Genomic DNA, 19,654 nt, shown 5'->3' on the forward strand with positions numbered 1-19,654 from the left:
TCTGACACTGTCTTTCATTTAAACCCAATATAATGCCTGGAATTAGCAGCCCGGCTGCTTCAGTCAAGATATGACGAATATTTTGCCCACGTCAACATCTCCCTCTGGTGGAGAATATTCAAATACTTTTTTTTTTTTTGAGGACAGTGGATGCACTTGTCCTTTTACAGTAAAGACACGAATGAGTCAAGTCAGCAGCAGGGTTAAAATGTTTTACTGTAGTGCTACAGTATGCAACAGGTATGAATGAAAACATCGGGCAACATCATTACTCTGTGGTTTTGTTCCATATGACAAAAATATCTGGCATGTAGAATCCCAACGACATGGCAGTAGAGTAGAAAAGAGGAAAATAAAGAAAAAATAATTAAAAATTAAAGTGTGAATAAAAGCATTCAAAGAGTCGACGTCCTTCTTGTGCTCTCCGATTCCCTCCCGTCAGGTAGATCAGTACTGGCAATGGCGACTGAAATTCTAGGGGCTAAAAACCAAGATCACAGACCCGGCTCTGTTTTAGCACAACTCGTAATGGCTTACTCGCACACATGTGCTCCCTCACACTGACGCATACGCACGCACATACATAAAGTATGATCAACCCCCTGCGACCACGGGAGAGTGATTGTCACCCCTGGTCTTTGTCCTCCAAGCTGAATTAGATTAGGAAAATCAAGGTTAATCACCCAATAAATACATTCTGAAATCTCTTTTTGAAACAATGACCGTCAGACAAATATATACAAACTGATTAAAAGAATAAACAAGCAACTCATTACTAAGTGTTTACATCTTCAAACAGTCACTTGAACATGGTGTGAACCAAGATGCACACACTCAAACTCCTTCTATTAGGCCAAAGAATCAACATTTTTTCTTGTTTTTTCCACTTGTTCTCTCTTTCTTCCCCCACATTCTGCTTCTTTACATAACTGATTGTACACACTAGTGTCGTGGTCTAGACCAAAGCAGTGCTATGCTATTATCCCTTCAGTTACAGCACTACAGGCACACAAATTCAAAGACACTCTGTTTGGCTCTCTGCCCTGCCTCTTTCCCATGATCCTTCCTTCCTGTGTGTCACTACGAACACACACAGTGCTCCCTGTAAACAAGTACTCTTTGATCTTTCAGATTATAAATACTGTTTTGGTAAAATCATCATCATCAAAAGACGAGACAGAGTGTATTTGAGCGTACATCGATACAAAACACAAAGAATTGCACTGTTGGAAGATTTTCCGTCTTCGTTTGTTTACGTTGTGTTTTTCTACTTCTTCTTCTTCTTCTTCTTCTTCTGCTTCTTCTTTTTTTTGGCTTCAGCGTTAAGGCCCAAAATCTGGAGTGGAAGGGGAGAAGGAGAAGTCCAAGCGGTGATCTGCCTGTGCCCATAGGGCCTACGGTAGGTATGAACAACACACATACAAGCACACTCACAGATAAACAGTATTGCAGGGCAATATAAAAAGACACTAAGGAATGGTGAAACATCCTCTCTGTCATTTCTTTTTTTTTTTTTCAAAATCATTCTTCATTTTAATCATACATTTCATCTTTTTTTTTTTTTTAGCCGCGCTTGCCTTTCATCCCTCCTTTCCTGTCCAAAGTGCATGGGTGCCGGTGGTGTTTCAGTCTGGCTACACTAGGGGGTGCCGTTCCTCTCTGCAGATGACTGACAGGCGGTGGCTGTGGCTGTGTTTATTGCTATAATGTCCGTGCTCTTCCCCTCTTAGAGGAAACAAAGGGACAAAGTTGCTCCCCTGACACTGATCCGAGGTCTGTCCGGCCCCCCTATGCTGATTAGAGTCTGTGCTTTATGGAGGGATCTAATGCCAGATCAGTGCCAGAGGGAAACTCCTCCCTGAGGAGTGGGCTCAGGTGAAGACGTAGTTGAGGAGGAGCTGCGAGAGGAGCAGAACGCAGAGGATGAGACAGTGACGGCCTGTTATCGACACGTTGTCTTCTGTCGCCCTCTGACGAGCCAGCTGACGACTCAGAGCCACCAGGTTCCTACAGGGAGAGAGAAGGGTCAGGAAGAACACGTGTTAGACCGTTCAGCTGCAGTTTATTTGACACGTCTTAAAGGATAAGGCATTTCGAGACTGTTTATTTTTCAGATTTGTGGTTATATTCTAAAGACTTAAGGAAAATCCTTCAGTTACAAAACTGATCTGAGAAGGAAAAGCCACCGTTTGGTTGACCGGCTCAGTTCTTGTCACAGTTAAATGAACATGTAAACACTGGAATTGTCCTTCAATCTAAGAAACTCACTACAATAGAAGCACAAAAAATCTCTCAAAACACAACCCGGTAGATCTACAAGGTTCTAATTACATCTTGAATCCAACAATTGAACGATTGATATGCATGCATGCAATAACAATAAAGGAATAAACACAAACTACTGTGCTTGTTCATGCCGTGAAACAAATAGTCATTTTATGAATTTAAATTGTTTGTCGATGCAAAATGAAGTCAGTCACCAGTCATGACACCTTATGCTTTAATTTGTGCACAACAGAAAAAGTAAATATTCAGTAACATCATTACTCTTTGGAAGGATATTTACTTCTGTCTTCTTCTGTCTTTACCAATGTATGTGTAAAAGTTTTATTCTCACCTCTGAATATCCTGCTGAGTCTTCTGTATAGACGTGATGGAAGCCTCGATCAGAGCGATGTCCTTCACCTCTTTACTGCACCGTGCACACTGGTTTGAAAAGCCTGGGCACAGAGCAGGTAGGCCATAAGACTTGGGCCATGCATTAAAAAAATGTGCATTAGCGAGGTGTGTGTTTGTGTGTGTGTATGCACCTCACCTTCATTGTCCGAGGACTCGTGTGTGGGCTCTGGCGTGGTGCTGCTGCTCTCTGTGTTCTGGCTGCAGCTGGACGGCTGGCTGCTGGCCTTCCTGTGCTTCCCATTCACCTCAGCCTGGGCAGAGGTAGAGGAGATTTTACTTTTAAGTAGTTCAAACTTCACATATGACAACACCTGGATCGGGATGAAATTTAACTCTCTGTGCATCGCTGTAGCAAATAACAAGTGAGGATGAAAAGGGCTGATGTCTGTGCTGAAATGTCAGCGGCAAAAGGAAGTGAAGCAGCCTTCACTATGACAAAATGTCAGTGACAAAGCAGTAATGATACAGAAATACAGCTCTGGTATTTTGTGACTAGTCTGTCTGACCTTCTGCTGGCTGGCCCAGCTGTGGCTGAAGGACAGTCCGTTGTGTTGTCTCTGGCTTCTCTCGTGTGTCTGAATCACTCCGTCCTTCTCGAACTGAACCAGGCAGCGCTCGGGGTCCCACGGTCGCGTGCTGCCAAACATGACAACATGTTAGTTAGTTCAATCTGTGCACATCACGTTTGGTTGAATGAGAACATGTTTGCTTGGTGTATGCGTGTTCATACTCCAGGTGCCTGTAGGTCCACTCTGAGGTGACGGGGTCCTGATGGAAAAGTCGTGAGATCCAGGGTTTCTCTCCTCTCTCCCTGGACTCTCTCCGCTGAGCTTCCTCCAGCACAAACTTCTCCTGGGTGGCCCGCAGCTGGTCCCGATCCATGATGGCACTGGTCACGTGCTGCCACAGTCTGCCAAGACAGTGAAATCAGATGCAAATGCGGTACATGTTGTTGAAGTAACGACTAATCCTACTAGTTACCAGTCCCGACCTTTGCAGGTAAAAATGTTTGTTGTGAAAATGCTCTTTTACAGCATTTCCATTGTTTGTTTACTCCAAAGATCCACTTTTAAATCAAGTGTTGACACAGTTGTGTGGTTTTTACCTTTCAGACTCAAACTCTCCCTGCTGCTCCATCTGTACCACTTGTCTCTTGAGGCGGCTGTTGCGGATGTCTGCACTAGGGTTCCACAGCGTCTCCTGGTGGCCCGAGCGCTTCTCGTGAATGAACACTTCGTTGTCCTGATTACAACAAAGGCAACAAAATGTTCAGTACCATCACACAGACACCACAGCTAACTATGTTAATTTATAGATAGACTTTATTAGATAGACAATATATATAATATAATGTTGATGTTAATTTTTTTCAGCTCGTGTAGTCAAATCTCCCTCTCTTTTTCAGACAACAACAGTCTCTGGTGAACTGTGAGAGCCCCTCTAAACCGTTACTGTGTGTCCCCGCTGCTCTTAAACCTTTAATTACCAATTCTGCCTCTAATTACTACTGAGAATTACCGAATTGTCATGGGCAGGGAGCGAGAGGCAGAGAGGGAAAGAGACTGGAGTCAGCAGGCAGAGACAGTGTTAAACTCTCACCCAGTGTCCGTCGACGTTGGCCATCAGCTCCTCTCCCACGAAGATCTTCCCGCTGATCTGATTCACGGAGCAGGAGCCTCCAAGGAAAGGCTGCAGAGACAGTCATCGAACACCTTCACTAAAACTGCTCTAACGCTATTAGACGCAAACTACTGAACCAGCAAAATCACAAAGCAAGAAAAAAAACAATTAGTCGAGCTAAATTTACACAGACAATTATTTGGAAATATACCTTTAGTTTGAATTCCAGCTCTGTGAAACATTTTGTTTTCTCACACTCAATGGTCACCTTCCCGCCGAGCTCTAGTGTCATAGTGCCATAGAGGATTCCTACAGGAGACAGTATTACAGTGTATCATCAGCACAGAATGCAAAACCCTCCTATTGGATGGATAAATGCCAGTTACAGTGTTGTAATATAATATATTAAAACCTTACAGCCCAAACTCAGCTTATCGTAATATCTGTGATAGGCGAGTTTATATATTAAGCAATGTATTAAGTGTATTGTATTAGAGCCATCTTTGGTTATGTAAGACTGTCATTAATGTAACAGCATCAATGGACCTTTTGTCCTGTTCTACAGTATCTTCTCCACACAATACAATTCACAGTAGTCGTATACAAAGAGATGAGGCAGAATGAAGGAGATTATATTTGTCATGGGAACATAGGGCCGGTGGTAACGTAGCAACGAGAGCATGAACAGATTTAGTGATGGTTATGGTCATCATTATCTTCTGTAAACCTGTTACCTTTGCAGTGAGCGTAGGGCATGGTGATGACATACTCCTCGTCCCTGCCAAAGAACAGCAGCCTGGCTTTGCCGTCCAGGATGGCCGACAGAGAGTTACCTGTCACAGCAGAAGGACGGAGACGCTCATGATGTAAGAGACACTGAGAGCCATTGATTTTGCCTCTGAAACCAGGCTGGGAATTTATCTCGACTCCAAAATGCTGTTCAAACCTTTAACCGCATTGTCGTGCATTGGTCTATACTGATTATATATTGTATAATACTGCGTACCATAGAACTTGGACTTGGCCAGGATGCTTCCACTGATTGAAAAACCATCCTTCCTGTTGCAGATATAAAAGGCAGAGATGGGCGGATGGTGCGACACCTGGCAGGGGGAAAGGAGGCAGACATTGGAGCAGCAGAGTGAGAAAGAGAGGTGTCATATATCCTCTGGCATGAATTGCATTTTACACGTGTTGCCGTTCACAGGTGTGTGTGTGTGCGCTCTGTGTGCTTGTCAAATTGTGCAGAACATTTCACACATGGGATGAATCACATCCGGGTGCACGTTTCAGTTATGAATCTGGTTTAACCTGTTCGGCTATGTAGAAAGTGCAGCTGTTGGTCTGAGGGTGAAGCCAGCAGCAACGAAATGTTTCTCCCAGAATTGGATTGTAAGGCTTCTTCAGACCCTGAGAGAAAAACAGAGACGGCAGCATTAGTATCAATGTAAGATCAATATTTGTTTTCATTTCTATCCAAGATTACTGTTTCTTTACAGTTAACCAACACCCGGTGATGTGGACCAATTACAATGCGGACAACCCACAGTGTCACAGATTAAAACAGTCAAGTCGCAGACATGAAGCATTATGGAAGACACTTGTCTGCACTCTGCACTTGGTAATTCAGCAGACAAACGCCAGTATAGATTAAGACTGGTCTCAACCTACTGCATGTCTCTCAGAGGTCATCAGCCCCAAAAATGTTGAATGTACAGGAACTATAATAAATAAATCCATAACAACTGGAAATGAGTTTTCATTGCAGAGACTGACCATGTACCAAATCATTTGTCAAGTGTCAGAGTAATGCAGTGTCACAGAATGTCATGTTAGAGGAAAGTGAACCTGAAAAAATGGTCTAAAAACTGCTAACACTAAGAAAAAATCATTCAGTGATCCCAGAGCATGACAGGAGAGAGTGACTACAAACTGAAAACCAGAATGAGGAAGCATCCATTGACAGGTCTGGTAATCAGCTGAAAACTGGGTCCTTAGGTCTCTTCTCTCCATACTTATACTAGATTTTATTTAATTGTAGTTAATTTAATCATCTTTAAAATAAAAGCCTTTATCCAAGAACAGGTGTTGCAGAAAACAAGGATGAGAATATTAACAAGCTATCTGGGCATGAACAAATCTTACCTTAGGCTTCTTATAGAAACCAGACAAGTACCATCTCAACACCTGCTTGATCCGACCATATGCGCTCTCCTCCAGCACAGCTCTGTGGTGAAGGGACAGCGAGACACAATTGTGAAGAGATTCTCCATCTGTCTTTCTTTGAAGAGAAATATTAAAATATGCACACACACACACACACGCTTTCTACTTTAAACTATTTATAAGACTCTTAAGTCACGAACTGTGAGAGCAGGTCAGCGTGGTAGTAGTAGTCAGACAGCTTGTCCAGGAAGGAGCGAGGCTCCAGGATGAAGGTGGGCAGCACCACCTTGGACAGATCCATGCCCGGCCGCAGCTGCTTCAGCAGGCCCCAGATCAGACCTTTGTTCTCCTCTGACACAGTTTCCACTTGGGACGCCTCACCGGCCTGAAGTAAGACACATAGACAGAGGAAGGGGCACATGAGTGAGGATGATGGTGTCCATACATAAACTAACATTGGCTACGACAACTACTGTACAATGTTCCTTGTTTTATTTAACAAAATGGGTCAAATTAAAGGCGGAGCTCTCTGCATACACATCTATGAACTTGAGGCCTCACCTCCGCCATCTCCTCTGTGCTCTGCTCTACGTAGGCTGTGGCCTGTGGCCCCGGGGACAGCTCGTCTGATTGGTCCATGTCGCTCTCCTCCGTCAGCCTCCCACCATTCTCATTGGCCGTAGTGTCCCAGTCGTCATGAGCCTCGCGCTCCGATTTGTCCGAAAAGCCGTCATGATCCATGTGGTGATTGCCCAGCAGCACTGTGTCATTCAACCTAATAGTAACAGAGGAGAAGTGAACAACAAGGTTAGAACTGTATTTAGCGACACTGATACTAAACCATTTCCCTGCTACTGCACATCCACTCGCTGATTAAGCCCTGAAATCCTACTGAGGAAATGCTGTTCAAGATCACATACCAAGACTAATAACATCAGAACTTAATGAGGTGCTTCCGGAGTTAACAATTTTACATCTTTAATGGTAGTGTTTCAATAGATTTTGATTGGCCACCATGACTTTTACATTTGGCCACCCAAATCTGATCAGTGCATCTCTGAGTGAAAGTGAATATTTGTTTAATTTGTTTAATCCGAAAAAAAAAAATCCCTTGTGACCCTGATGAAATGTAATCCCTACATCCTGTTTCAAATGGACGTTTGTTGGTCCCCAACGCCTTCACAAGGGGACAGACAGACCGCCTAAAAAAAACATAATACCTCTAACCCTGTTTGTCACGAGCACAGAGGTATAAAAAGCTTTTTGAATGAATTTGGTAAACCTGATCCGTCTGGTTGCCGGGACAACCAGGGCACTACCTCATCCTCATCATCCCATGATTCACACCTCCCATTAACCTGGTCTGAATGTGACGGGCTACAATCAGGGCACTGTACACAAAGATGGTAATGCATTCACATTCAGGTACTTTGCATACACACACACACACACACAGAGTACACACACGCCCACAAATGCACACATACACGCATACACACAAACCAAAGTTTAAGAACAGCAATTTCAAAACTGCATCTGGTGCAGAATTATTATTTTCTCACTGTGGAATTTTCCACTCTTGAACAGATCAAACCCAGACATCAGGTCAGTCAGCACTTTACCAAACCAGAGCAAAGTTAAAACAGAGAAACACAGTGAAGAAGAAAGCCACACATCAGCTTATAAACGGTCAAAGAAAGGAGAAGTGAGACTAGCAGAGGGAAAAGAGTGAAGGTTACATCGACAGCTATGAAGAAACATTGCTGTTCAAATCCTACAGCCGTTTCACAGATCCAGACAGTGGACGTCTGTACAAAGCACACTCAGTGTGTGACTCTCTCAAAGAGACTGTCACACACATTAAAGCCATTTTTAATAATAAGCATATCTAAGCCACGCTTAGAGTCCACACAAATACAGTCAAACATTATGACGTGCAAGACGACTGTAGTGTGTCATGTTGAACCACCATTCAGGGATGGGATTATTATGGTTACAGAAATCAAGGAATCGGCTTGTTTGAGCAAACAACAATGGAAAAGAGTTCAATTTTCAAAATGCTGGAGGGCTCAGCAGGGCAAACCTGCACAATCACATTCCTGCGTACTCTGTGAATCCCTAACCAACCAGTGATGTTACTTATTAACCCAAACACGCCCTGGAACAGAAGCAGATTGTCTTACCTCAGAGACATGCAGCATACAGACAAACTCTTCCCCCAGAAATCAACACACCATCAATGATGTTAGCAGATAGTCCAACCAGAGACACAGTCTGTCCTTATCTCTTCTCCAGAGTGGGTGGTTATGTTTTTAATCTACTGTCTAAAAAGGTGCAGTGCCGCTTCCGTCTCTCTGGCACACCTGCTTCCTGAATGTGTGTATGGGTGTGTGTGTGTGTGTGTTTCTGTCTGTGTGCAACTGTGCATGTGAGAGTGAGAGTGAGTGTGTGTGTGTGCAGGCTGGCAACGGTTGTGTTGCTGCCGTCTCTTTTCTGGGTGGGGAATGGCTCACACTCTACTCCATCTTCCTGCTCCTCTGTCTGTCATGTGACTGCACGGGCTGCTGCGATTGGATGCAGGCGGGAGGAGCAGGGGGAGGAGGGAAAGCTGGGATGGATGGAGGAGGTAACCAGGGGAGGAGAGGGGTGGGGAGAAAAAAGGACGTCTAATGTATGATGCAAACAGTACACAGACACTGATGCACACGTTCACGCAGAAATGGGGGAATAAGTGGTGCATGAAAAGACTGAATAATCCTCAGCAGAGGCACTTTAACCAATATTATTACAAATTCATGAGAAACAATACAATTCACAGCAACAAACAGCTGTACCTTAAGAGAGAGCTATCTTCACAGCAAACTAAAAATGGATGCTGTTCACGTTCGTAGTCAGAATTGCCACAGTCTCTCATTTCAAACTCTCCTTATAAAGCAGAAGATTTTACAGAGAACATAATTGTCAGCAGCAAATCCTGGCTGGAAGAGTTTCAGACACAGGGTTTTTTTGTACACTCAGTGAAGCTGAGCTCAATTCAAGGAGTTTACTGGATCCTAATGTTCTAATGCAAAAAAAGATGATTACATGAGGGGATCAAACTAGGACAACATCACACAATGCTCTGCACTGTTGAGCACAAGAGAGGAGTCACACTGCAATTCTATGCAATTATTCCACAACATTCGTCAACAAAAAACGACACACTTTTCCTCTCTATCATCACACACAGACATACATGCACCGACAACAGAGATCATACACACAGGTAAGGCCCACAGATATCCTGAAGTTGTGTATTTTACCTGCGCTAACAAAGCAAAATGAAACAATGTGAGACTGAGCACGGGGACACTGCTGAGATGTTCCATTTGCAGAGGAATTGATTCTCAAGGGTAAATCAGCTTTTGATTTTGTCGTTACAATGTGGCGACGTGCTGCTGGAAAGTTATTTTGATGCATTTCTATTTTGAAATGAGGACTCAGTTGTGTCGACTCTGTTGTACTCGACTTTGATTTTTCTGTTTGTTTATCATCATCAGACCTTTCAAGTCTTGGATAAGTTTCCACTTCACTTTCTATTTTAAACCAAAGAATTACTGCTAATTATTTTGAAGACGGGAAACATGGTTTTCAAAATGGGCCCCTTAACTTAATTAAATGTTTGATGGTCAGGAGCTGGTTGCCTTGGGCAACTGGGCAACTATTACGGTCAAACCTTGATTATGATTAATCATGGCAGGATCTTCTATTTCTAAATAATACTATCCCTGTCTAGTGTAAACATACATTACAGAGTGAGTAGCTTCCTAAAGACAGTGGTAAAAGAGTGTGATTATACTGAATTTGTCATTGCATTTTAAACTGTAATTTTGTTCAGTGGGTACATATTCAGATAATATTTTTGGAAACCTAGCTTTTCCTATCCTGCGTGTCATTCCCACCTTCTCTGCCTCCCATTTCCTGTCTCTCTCTCTCAACTATCTTGTCCATTAACGGTAAAAAAGCCCCAAAAAATATGAAAAAAAAGGAATTACATATGATGTTACTAGCACTACATAGCATAACATGGCTAACCTTCATCGGGGGCTGGTGTTTTGCATTTAGCAAAGAAAATCTCTGAGTGGTCACGTTTCCACAGATGTGATTCTGAGCATAGATATTCTATAGAGACTCTATTTTATATCTGGAAATTTCTGGATTCTGCATTAATAAGACAAGTGTCAATGTGTTTGGGAGCAATGCCAACAGTCTTGTGTGTAGATTGGCAAATGTAACAACTTGGAGTGTGATTACAGGAAATGTAGACAATGCAATAACAGCAAGTAATGAATGTGAAATGGAGTTGAATTACTTTACATTTGAGTGACTTTCGGTGTATGCAGCTGAGTGTATATTACTCACTGTAGCAGCTCCGTGTCAGTGAGTGCAGTAGACTGCAGCAGGTGGAGTATATGGGAAGACTCTGAAGACGTGCTGATGTCTCCTTCCCTCGCTGCTTTGGCTGTCAGCTTGTATAGACTTGAGCAGCTGAGAGCCAGCTCCAGGGCATCCATCCAGCACCGGCCTGAAGAGACAGATACATTTAAAAGATGGAAAGGATTGGAATACCTTGAATAAATCCTGCCTGTGAAAATAATGAATTAAATATGCGAGATCGTACACTTCCCGCTGAGGCAACCGCACACCAGACTCACCATCAGACTCTGAGGCAGCTCTGAAGATCAGGTAGTTGCTGGGTAGAGGCTGTGTGATGGAGCCAACATTTTCTCCTTTGGGACCCTGAGCATATGGATGAAAGAGTGACTCATGCTTCATGCAACTGCAGTTATGTTGTACCAACAGAAATAAATAGCTCTCTGAGGGGCCAGAATTGAGCACAATGGAGCACTGAACAGAAATATTATTACTTAAAAATTAAAACTATGAGTGGTGAGAGTTAACTCAAAGATAGATTTTTTTCGACTGCTGACAAAACAGCATTAAATTAATTGCTTTTTCATCCTGTGTTGCTTAACTGAAAAAAATTAAGTACCATCAGTTAGACAACAGCAAAAAAAATCTGTGGAAAAGAGCTTCTTTTTTTTTTAACAGCTCAGTGCTTGTTACACAACTGTATAATACAAAACAACCACTAGGTGGCACTCATGTCAGAATCTTTCTAATCTTAGATACATGTGTTTATACCTGGTTTATACAAGCAAAACCCCTCTTGCAAAAGAGCAAAATCAGACTTTCCTGACACTTACATCTTGACATAATAGTTGTACAGTTATCCTTGTGTTGAATAATTCTGTTTATTTATATCTTAGATGGTATAAGCAAGACCACTGAAGCAGTCCTGATTATCAGTTACGGTAACACTTTATAATAAGTACACACTATTGCGGTAAGCATTAGTATGTAGTTTATAAACACAGTTTAGAATGTTTTACTCATCATAGATAAGCACTAACTGTATTTATAAACTACATACTAGTGAGTATTCATGCATTATAAATGAAGAATTTAGTATTTATTAATGCTTAACTAATTCTTAACAGTGTGTAATATTATTATTATTATTATTACAAAGTGTTACCTCAGTTACTACTGGAGCCATGGAAATAATATTGAGCCTACAAACATGTCTGACCTTGACTGCCCAGATGGATTTGTCCAGTGGGTGGTAGAGCTTGAAGCAGAAACCGTCCTTCTTTGAGGGTCTCTCTATCAGCTTACATGCACTCAGGAGCACGGTGCCCACCCAGTGGTCCGTTTTGGGGGTCTTATAGATCAAAAGAACTCCAGGCTTTAGGGCACACCACAGCTTGGTCCAACCCTTTAAGGAGCCACGTATCTAAAGAGCAACATGGATAAAAAAAAAAAGAGAGAGATCATTTGATTTCAGTATGAGAATATCTAGGAAACCCAAGGAGTGGGATGTTATTTCACCATGAGATGAGATGTTTTGCAGAGTTGCAAAAGAATGTATAACAAATGATTTGCAAATTACATCAAGGCTGATAAATACCAAAAGGTTCACAAGATAGAATAGAATAGAGAATAGAGAATACTTTATTCATCCCTAGCAGGGAAATTCAAGATAGTCCAGTAGCTCACACAACAATGACAAAAAAGATGAACACAAAAATACATTTTAACAAGTGTTATATAAAACAATTGCAGCAGGAACAAATGATCTCTTAAATCTTTCAGTTCTGCAGGTCAGATGGATGATTTTTCTTTTTTTTTAAGTGTTATTAGTGTGTTGTTAATGTAACTGCTCTCTGTTACACTGTTGGGACAACGTAACTGTACCTTTAGCCAGTTGGACATGATGACAACACTGGGGTCCTTTAGTGCACTGAACATTTCTTTTGTTGCCCGTTTCTTCTCTTGCCTGTAATTCTGCTTTTGGACCTGTGAAAAAGAAAAAGAAAAGACACACACTCACATGAATGAGTCATCAGTCTCACAGGTTAGAGAACTGGGTCTGAAATGCGACACTAGATGGAAGCAGAGCCAAACAATCCAGTCATCATTTAGCCTGTGGTTTTAATCAACATGAAATATTGTTGCTTATTTTTAACACATTATTAAGGGTGACATGTTAAAAATATAATTTAGAAATTTGTCAAAAGATTCCCAGCTGGGGTATACTTTCCCCACTGAGTGCAGAGTAATAGTATGTGAGTGCTACAGTGCATAATAACGCAGGCAGTTCTCACAGCTGTCTCAAGCAAGGAAGGGACACGGACCTTGAGAGACTCCTTCCGGGCCAGCTTCTCTGTAGGGGAGGGACAGTCCTTCTCGACACCATTAAACATCCTGGACTCAGACTGAAGGAGAGAAGAGGGGAGATGATCAGAAAGGGTGAGGAGGAGGACGAAAAGAGAGTTGAAAATAAAGAAAAACACCATAAGCTATTAAAACTGATCCTGGCGTTATATTATGGAAACAAACGATTTAAAAATAATGGACCGTCAATGTTTTAATAAATAGTATACATAAATAGTTCCGTCTTATCAAATTTGAGAATAATGGTGATTAATTTCGGATTTACTGCACCAGGAGTTACCTAACTTGGCCCGCCTGCCTTTTGAACAGAGCATTATTCAATTGTTCCTGTTGCCATGTGGCACATCTGTTCGGCCATAAGTTTGTGTGAAACAGGTGGGTGGCCCCTTTCAGTCAGCAAGGCTACGTAGCAGGCAGCCAGCTCTGATGTTGCAGCCACAAACCCTCTGATCTCCTTGGTTAGACGGCTAAAGGCACCGGCTGATGGTCTCTCCACTAATCGGGTAAGCAGAGATCAGAATCTCAGTAGTAAGTTATCCTGTAATTTCACTGCAATGTGTAATTACATAACCACTTGTTCTTTATGCACTAAATCCAATATGACTCACAATATTATTTGAGGAGCCCACACAGGCACTTAGACTTATCTATTTGTGTGGAAAGAAGCTATTCTTCAGGAGTAGTAGACAGCTGCAACCCACTATAAATGACTATGTGCAAGCGTTTGGCTGTGCTCAGTCTGTCTCATTGTCCCAAAAGGACTCACAGGATGGACGAGGGGGGCAAAGGGCTACAGATGCAGCTGCGCCTGAGAATTATTCCACATATAAATAAGCAATATTGCAAGACAAGGCGAGGCAAAGCAGCAACGGGAGAAGAGACGAGACAATATGCGACCACATGGCTGCCACTGAGACATTTATTGACCACTCCTCATTAGTATTACCAAGGAATGGGCACAAGGTTGTCAGGACTAATGCAGCATATGCAAGAGAAGCAGCACCAGGACAACAAAAGTCCCAGCTGCCACATAAATGGCTTGTGGTGCTAAAGACACAGTTCCCACCATGGCGCTCAAATATAAAATTTCACAGCTTTTGCATGACTTTACTACACCGGTTTCAGCTTTTTGAGTTAAAAAATGTGTGATTCTGAGTTTATTAGTGCTGCTTTCTACAAGTCTACATCTCAAACAGTTCATGATCCACTTGTTAAACCACCCTTATATTTCAGGACCTCTACACACAAGGCCTCAACAATTGTAGTTTGCCGTTCTTTAACTTCTTGTATGTGTTTCAGGTTGTAGAAAATAAATCATCACAGATATCAAAAAGGTAGCTGCACCCTGACCCGACGAGTCAGTTACAGAGCTGCCCAATCGAAAACTCTCATCTTACCTTGCTGCCTGGTGATTGGGCAGGACTAAGTTCATTACTCAGCATGGAGAGACCGTTCCTGTCTGTCTCATTGCCTGGTGGGAACCCACAACACACAAGTCACATACAAATTAACTCATGTGAATAAACCTGCTGACAGACAATTAAAGCAAGGCAGCCCCAAAAGCAGTTAAAAAGCAGCAGCTGAGGTTCTTTGATTGGTATGAGATAAAAAAAAAAAAACAGTAACACATAGTACGACATGTCATTTAACAGACAATGGAATCACACGTCACTGTAATATCAGTCATATTCACATCCCATGTGTCAGGTGTGATGTCTCAGGTCTTTTACCTGGGCTGAGGTTGTAGAGGTCGTTGTCTCCTCCATAAGACAGGTTCCGCGTGAGGGTGCGGGGGTCAATTTTGGGTGGGGAGGTGGCATTGGGGCACAGAGAGAACCTCCGATGGAACAAATTCTCCTCCTTCATCCTGACAACCTGCTCGTCCTCTGCAGACGGAGAAGCAAAAAAAAAAAAAAAGGAGGGGAGGGATAAGGAGGAAAGGAAGAAGGAAACAGAGAGAATGAGAAAGAAAGTTCAGATAAAAACAAAAGAACATTTAACAAGTTCAAATATCAATCCGATGCTTTCATTCTGATGCACTGGAATAATAGAATTTACAAACATGTCAATGGAGCGATCCATCCTGCCTCAGTGTCCCTTTCCTTGAATCTGATCTTACTCGTTTCCACTCCCGTTTGACACCAACTGTGAGCTCTCAAACGCCATCCTCACTCCTCCGCTGTGTATATCCATCTCTCGGGAACCCCACACTTTCTCTCCTCCCCTCCACTAACAAAGACCTACTATGCCAGGACATGTCAGCCTGTCTACATAATGGCACTGTGCGTGGCAGTGACAAGCAGTTCAGACTGCACATTGTCAGAGTATATGACAGACAGAGGGCCCAACCACCCAGTCTACAGAGACTCACTGTCCGACACGACCCCCACCACCATTACCACTATTCCTCGATCCATCATCGCGCCGGTCGGCCTGCAACAACAGGCCTCCATCTACACCAGAGAGAAAATACTGGTTTCTTCCCTCATTCCCGTGGTATCCATCACAAGGATTCCTGTCCGCTAATGAGATGCGCATCTCGGCACACACACAAGAGGACAGATGCAGACATGTGCAGGATCAAGCTGTGGCTCTGCAGCTTAACATTGTCACTGTGCTGTAATTTGCAGAGGTGAGTGGATGAGTCATATTTTTAGGCTACTGTGTCTACAGAAAGAGGACAAAGATAAAGACACACATACACAAACTATAAATCCTGTACACAAGTCTGCACATAAAGTCAGAGTTGTGTCTTCTGCACCTTCTGTAAGGATGTTTTGTTCTCTGATACCCGGGACACGGTTTTCTCCTCTACTGAGCTCTGTCACTTCTGTCAAGTTGCCAAAAATTCATAGCGTGTTATAAATAACTGTCAGGGGTCACGGCCGTTTCCAGACGGATCATTCTGCTTGTTCAAATGGGTGCCGAGCTGATCATAGCAAATCAGGGCTGACGGTAAAACACTGAGGTTAATGGAGCGTAACTGTTACCACCTGGGACTGTCTGAACGGCCACACTGTGCTCCGCTCAGATCAATATAATCCTATTCATTTTCTCTCAGTGCGCAAACACACACAGTAGACACAAGACCCCTCTGACTCGCAGCCTACAGAGCAGTCTCGCCCACTGGTCCTCAATTACAACATCCAAGAAGAGCGCGTTACATAAAAATTCATTCATAGAATATTCTCACAGACCGATTCATCTCCCGACTCTTCCACGTTGTTGAGTTGGTGCATGAGGCGAGAGCAGAGGGCTTACTGCCACTGGTGAGTGACACAAGTAAAAACCTGTGGGTTGACAATGTTTGAAGTGGAAACTGCATGTGATGCTATAGGAGGCATGACTGTAAACAACTGAGCCCTCCCTCCACTGGGTCCTTACATATTTAATATACACAAGAACACTCACATCCGTATACTCGTCACGCCACTCCCTGCTTCCCTCTATTTTCCTTTTCTGCCTCTGTGACTCATTCCCTCAACTGCTTGACTCTCCTTTTTAATTTCTGATCTTGCAATCTCCTCTGTGCATTTCTTCCTCCCACCCTCTCTTCTCTTTTGTCCTCCCAAAGAACCAGCTATGAACAACCCAAGATATGACGGTGAAAAGGTAAATTTGTTCTTCCCGAAAAGGAGCCTTATTTGTCCTTGTGGGGCAGGTCTAAAAATAGAAGTCTATTGCTGCAGTGCATGTGCATGTGTAGCACAGTGCTGAACCCTGAGTGCGGTGCAGGCTGCATGGAAAAGAGCTTCGAGCTTCGGTATTACAGAGCAGATAGCACAAGCCGCGGCTGCCAAACTGTACAGGCACACACACATACATAGAATTAATACCACTTACAGTAGAGGCCCTAAGGCGGGTCAAGATGTGGGCAGACATGCAGACCGACAGGACCAACCAATCACAGCTGGTTCTGACAGCTGCAGGGCGGGATTTGTTGGGAAAACGACTGTGTCCGAGCACATTACGCAGTCTAGACTGAGCATGGGTGTGGCATCCCGGCATACTTAATGTGTTTGTGTTATGTGTAGGGCCCTTCAGTTGAGCCTATACAGTGGACATGCCGGTAGAGAGCGTGTGCACGTTGCGTGAGCGTGTAAGTGTTGAATGACGTAAGCGTAGAGAATGAGTGTGTGTCCTGTGCATACGTGACTGTGTGTGTGTGTGTGAGTGTGCCTGCCTCGTTGCTGCAGACTGGAGGATTACACATGCACACGATGTAGTTCCAAGGGCGAAGAGAAAGCCAATCTCAGCAGTAGCTAGTGGTGGAGCAGGCCACTGAGTACACGTAACACACAAACACACATACACACACAGGTGACGAATTAACAGCAAAACATGAATAAATGAGTCAAGAAACATAATAAATGTTACACTGATGCTGCACGGAGGTCATTTCTAAACGGCTTGATAAGTGTGCAATTAATATTAATTTTACAGTCGCCAGATCTCAATTTAACACACCTCCACATGGTCACACAGCAGTTTATCGACTAACATGACGGACGTATGGTGTGAAAAGTGAGTGTTATATTTTGATTGACTGGATGGTAAAAGCAGATGCCTACTCTTGTTGTGTGTACCTGTCTCATGGTAAACAAGCTGACGTTAGCTTGAGTGAACATTGCAAAAGCGTTGCAGAGCTGCCGTAATTCACAAACAACTGCTACATTTCAGGACATTAAGCACTGAAACTCACTCACCCTGAATTCTGCATACAGACCTGGATGCGTGTCTTTAAGCTGCTTGGATACATTTTTTTTACTGGCTTTTTATTGTCTATGACTTGAACTTGTAGATCCATGTCAAATACAAAGTATCTCCAAACACCAGGCTTGCTTGTTGTGTTAGTTTTTTTCCACAAGTCACTTATTGCTGCATCCGTGATTGCTGCTGCCATCAGCGTGTCGTTGTTATTGTTAACTGTGCCGCCTTCCTTCTCTATCATTTGCTTACTAAGATGCTTGCAGGGTGATTACACTTCCCACATCAGTCCCTGAAGAAGTCAGATCTCCTTATCTATTGCACTGTAGAAAAGCAAGGGGCATCACATTTATAATTTTGGCAGAGACTACCACTCTCCACATCATCATCCAAACACATAATGAGGAAACATCTTTCAGTGAAATGTTGCTCATTGAGTTCCTGAGAGTTTATGAAATACTATGCCCAGGAGCATTAAAACACATCCCCACAAATACCTGCAGATGCAGATACGTTTGCCCTTGAATGTTCGTAACAAAACGTAATAAAATCAAATGAATGTCAAAACATAAATCTAAATAGTTGGCGCCTATAATCCTCTGAGGGTAAGAAGTGCAGTGTTGGTCGTAACAGAAGTAAGAGAGGACTTAATAATGTGAAATGGAGAAGGTGCCACCGTGAGGGGAAACATAACTGGGCATCGGTAGCAAAAGGTCATTTACATATATCAGTGTGACCCTCATAAATACACATGGTGATGACGGTTTACCTTTTGTGGCCTGGTCAGGACACTGAAAACACTGAAATGGGAGGAGGAGCCCTCTTGTCTCTCCAGAGTAAAAAAAAAAGTAGGGTTTTTCCAGATCCCATTTATTTTAAATACGAAGAGAAAAATGTGAGAAGCTGTCCAGTGGAAATTCAAGGGCAGTCATTCTACCCTTTGGTTGCCCTTCTGTTAATATTGAAACGCCACATGCAATCATGCTTCACCTCAGCTCACAAGAGTTTGCCCAGCTAGGCTAACATTAACTTCATCTGTGCTATGCAGGTGCTAAACTAATGTTGACCAGGTGATATGAACATCTCGTGGAAAAGATAAGAGTAAAGTAGCAGCACCAGCACGGTCAATAACACACATTCCTGCGTCGCACATTAACCTTGAACTATGAGAGGGAGGACAGATAAAGCAACAACAACAACAGTGTGCGGCCCACAGCTACCTTATCAAGGTGGAAGCACTGTGCCCCATGTGACAGCAGGTCACATGGGGCACCCTTGATTTCAGTAATCACTACGCCAACTGGGAGAAAAGCAGAGGGAAAAAAGAGGGAGGTGTCTGGAAGGAAACATGTTGACATGTTCTAACCTGTATAATGTTAATACGCTTTACTAACTTTGAAAAACACAAGTTTTCCTGTCCATTTCATTCTCCTAGCCACACTGTGCCATAGCTTTTAACATCCCCTAACCAAAAAAATCTAATTACAAAAATCAATCCCAGTGTTTTTTCCAAAGCTCTGCTCCTGTCCACTATTCAATGTTTTCCTTCTGGGAAAAATTCAAACTTCACACATGATGATGTCCAGCAATCCTAAATAACGATGAAACCAAAGCTATCAACCCTTCCGCTATTTTTGGTGGAAAATGTCATATGGAGTTTAAGTTCCCCAATTTAGCACTCATGGTGGCCCTTCACCCTCTGTCC

General features: G+C 43.0%; 1 protein-coding gene across 2 annotated transcripts in view; it reads right to left on the reverse strand.

The window, feature by feature from the left end:
• Positions 1 to 1,262: 1,262 nt before the first annotated feature.
• Positions 1,263 to 19,654, reverse strand: part of osbpl5 (oxysterol binding protein-like 5) — a 40,197-nt gene continuing 21,805 nt past the window's right edge. The window contains exons 3-23 of one of the 2 annotated variants that reach the window (XM_083973205.1): positions 14,973 to 15,128; positions 14,640 to 14,713; positions 13,203 to 13,283; positions 12,763 to 12,864; positions 12,098 to 12,301; positions 11,160 to 11,244; positions 10,867 to 11,029; positions 7,027 to 7,240; positions 6,666 to 6,850; positions 6,445 to 6,526; positions 5,611 to 5,709; positions 5,306 to 5,402; positions 5,034 to 5,132; positions 4,511 to 4,608; positions 4,279 to 4,368; positions 3,785 to 3,921; positions 3,410 to 3,589; positions 3,186 to 3,315; positions 2,816 to 2,930; positions 2,618 to 2,720; positions 1,263 to 2,007 (exon numbers count right to left, since the gene is read on the reverse strand). In XM_083973205.1, coding sequence (XP_083829331.1) covers positions 1,872 to 2,007; positions 2,618 to 2,720; positions 2,816 to 2,930; positions 3,186 to 3,315; positions 3,410 to 3,589; positions 3,785 to 3,921; positions 4,279 to 4,368; positions 4,511 to 4,608; positions 5,034 to 5,132; positions 5,306 to 5,402; positions 5,611 to 5,709; positions 6,445 to 6,526; positions 6,666 to 6,850; positions 7,027 to 7,240; positions 10,867 to 11,029; positions 11,160 to 11,244; positions 12,098 to 12,301; positions 12,763 to 12,864; positions 13,203 to 13,283; positions 14,640 to 14,713; positions 14,973 to 15,108 — 2,610 coding nt within the window. In that variant the 5' untranslated portion in view covers positions 15,109 to 15,128 and the 3' untranslated portion in view covers positions 1,263 to 1,871. The remainder of the gene's footprint in view (positions 2,008 to 2,617; positions 2,721 to 2,815; positions 2,931 to 3,185; positions 3,316 to 3,409; positions 3,590 to 3,784; positions 3,922 to 4,278; positions 4,369 to 4,510; positions 4,609 to 5,033; positions 5,133 to 5,305; positions 5,403 to 5,610; positions 5,710 to 6,444; positions 6,527 to 6,665; positions 6,851 to 7,026; positions 7,241 to 10,866; positions 11,030 to 11,159; positions 11,245 to 12,097; positions 12,302 to 12,762; positions 12,865 to 13,202; positions 13,284 to 14,639; positions 14,714 to 14,972; positions 15,129 to 19,654) is intronic. The other variant, XM_083973206.1, reaches the window with a different exon arrangement.

Source organism: Trachurus trachurus, assembly GCF_905171665.1.
Source record: "Trachurus trachurus genome assembly, chromosome: 6".
Classification (NCBI taxonomy): domain Eukaryota; kingdom Metazoa; phylum Chordata; class Actinopteri; order Carangiformes; family Carangidae; genus Trachurus; species Trachurus trachurus.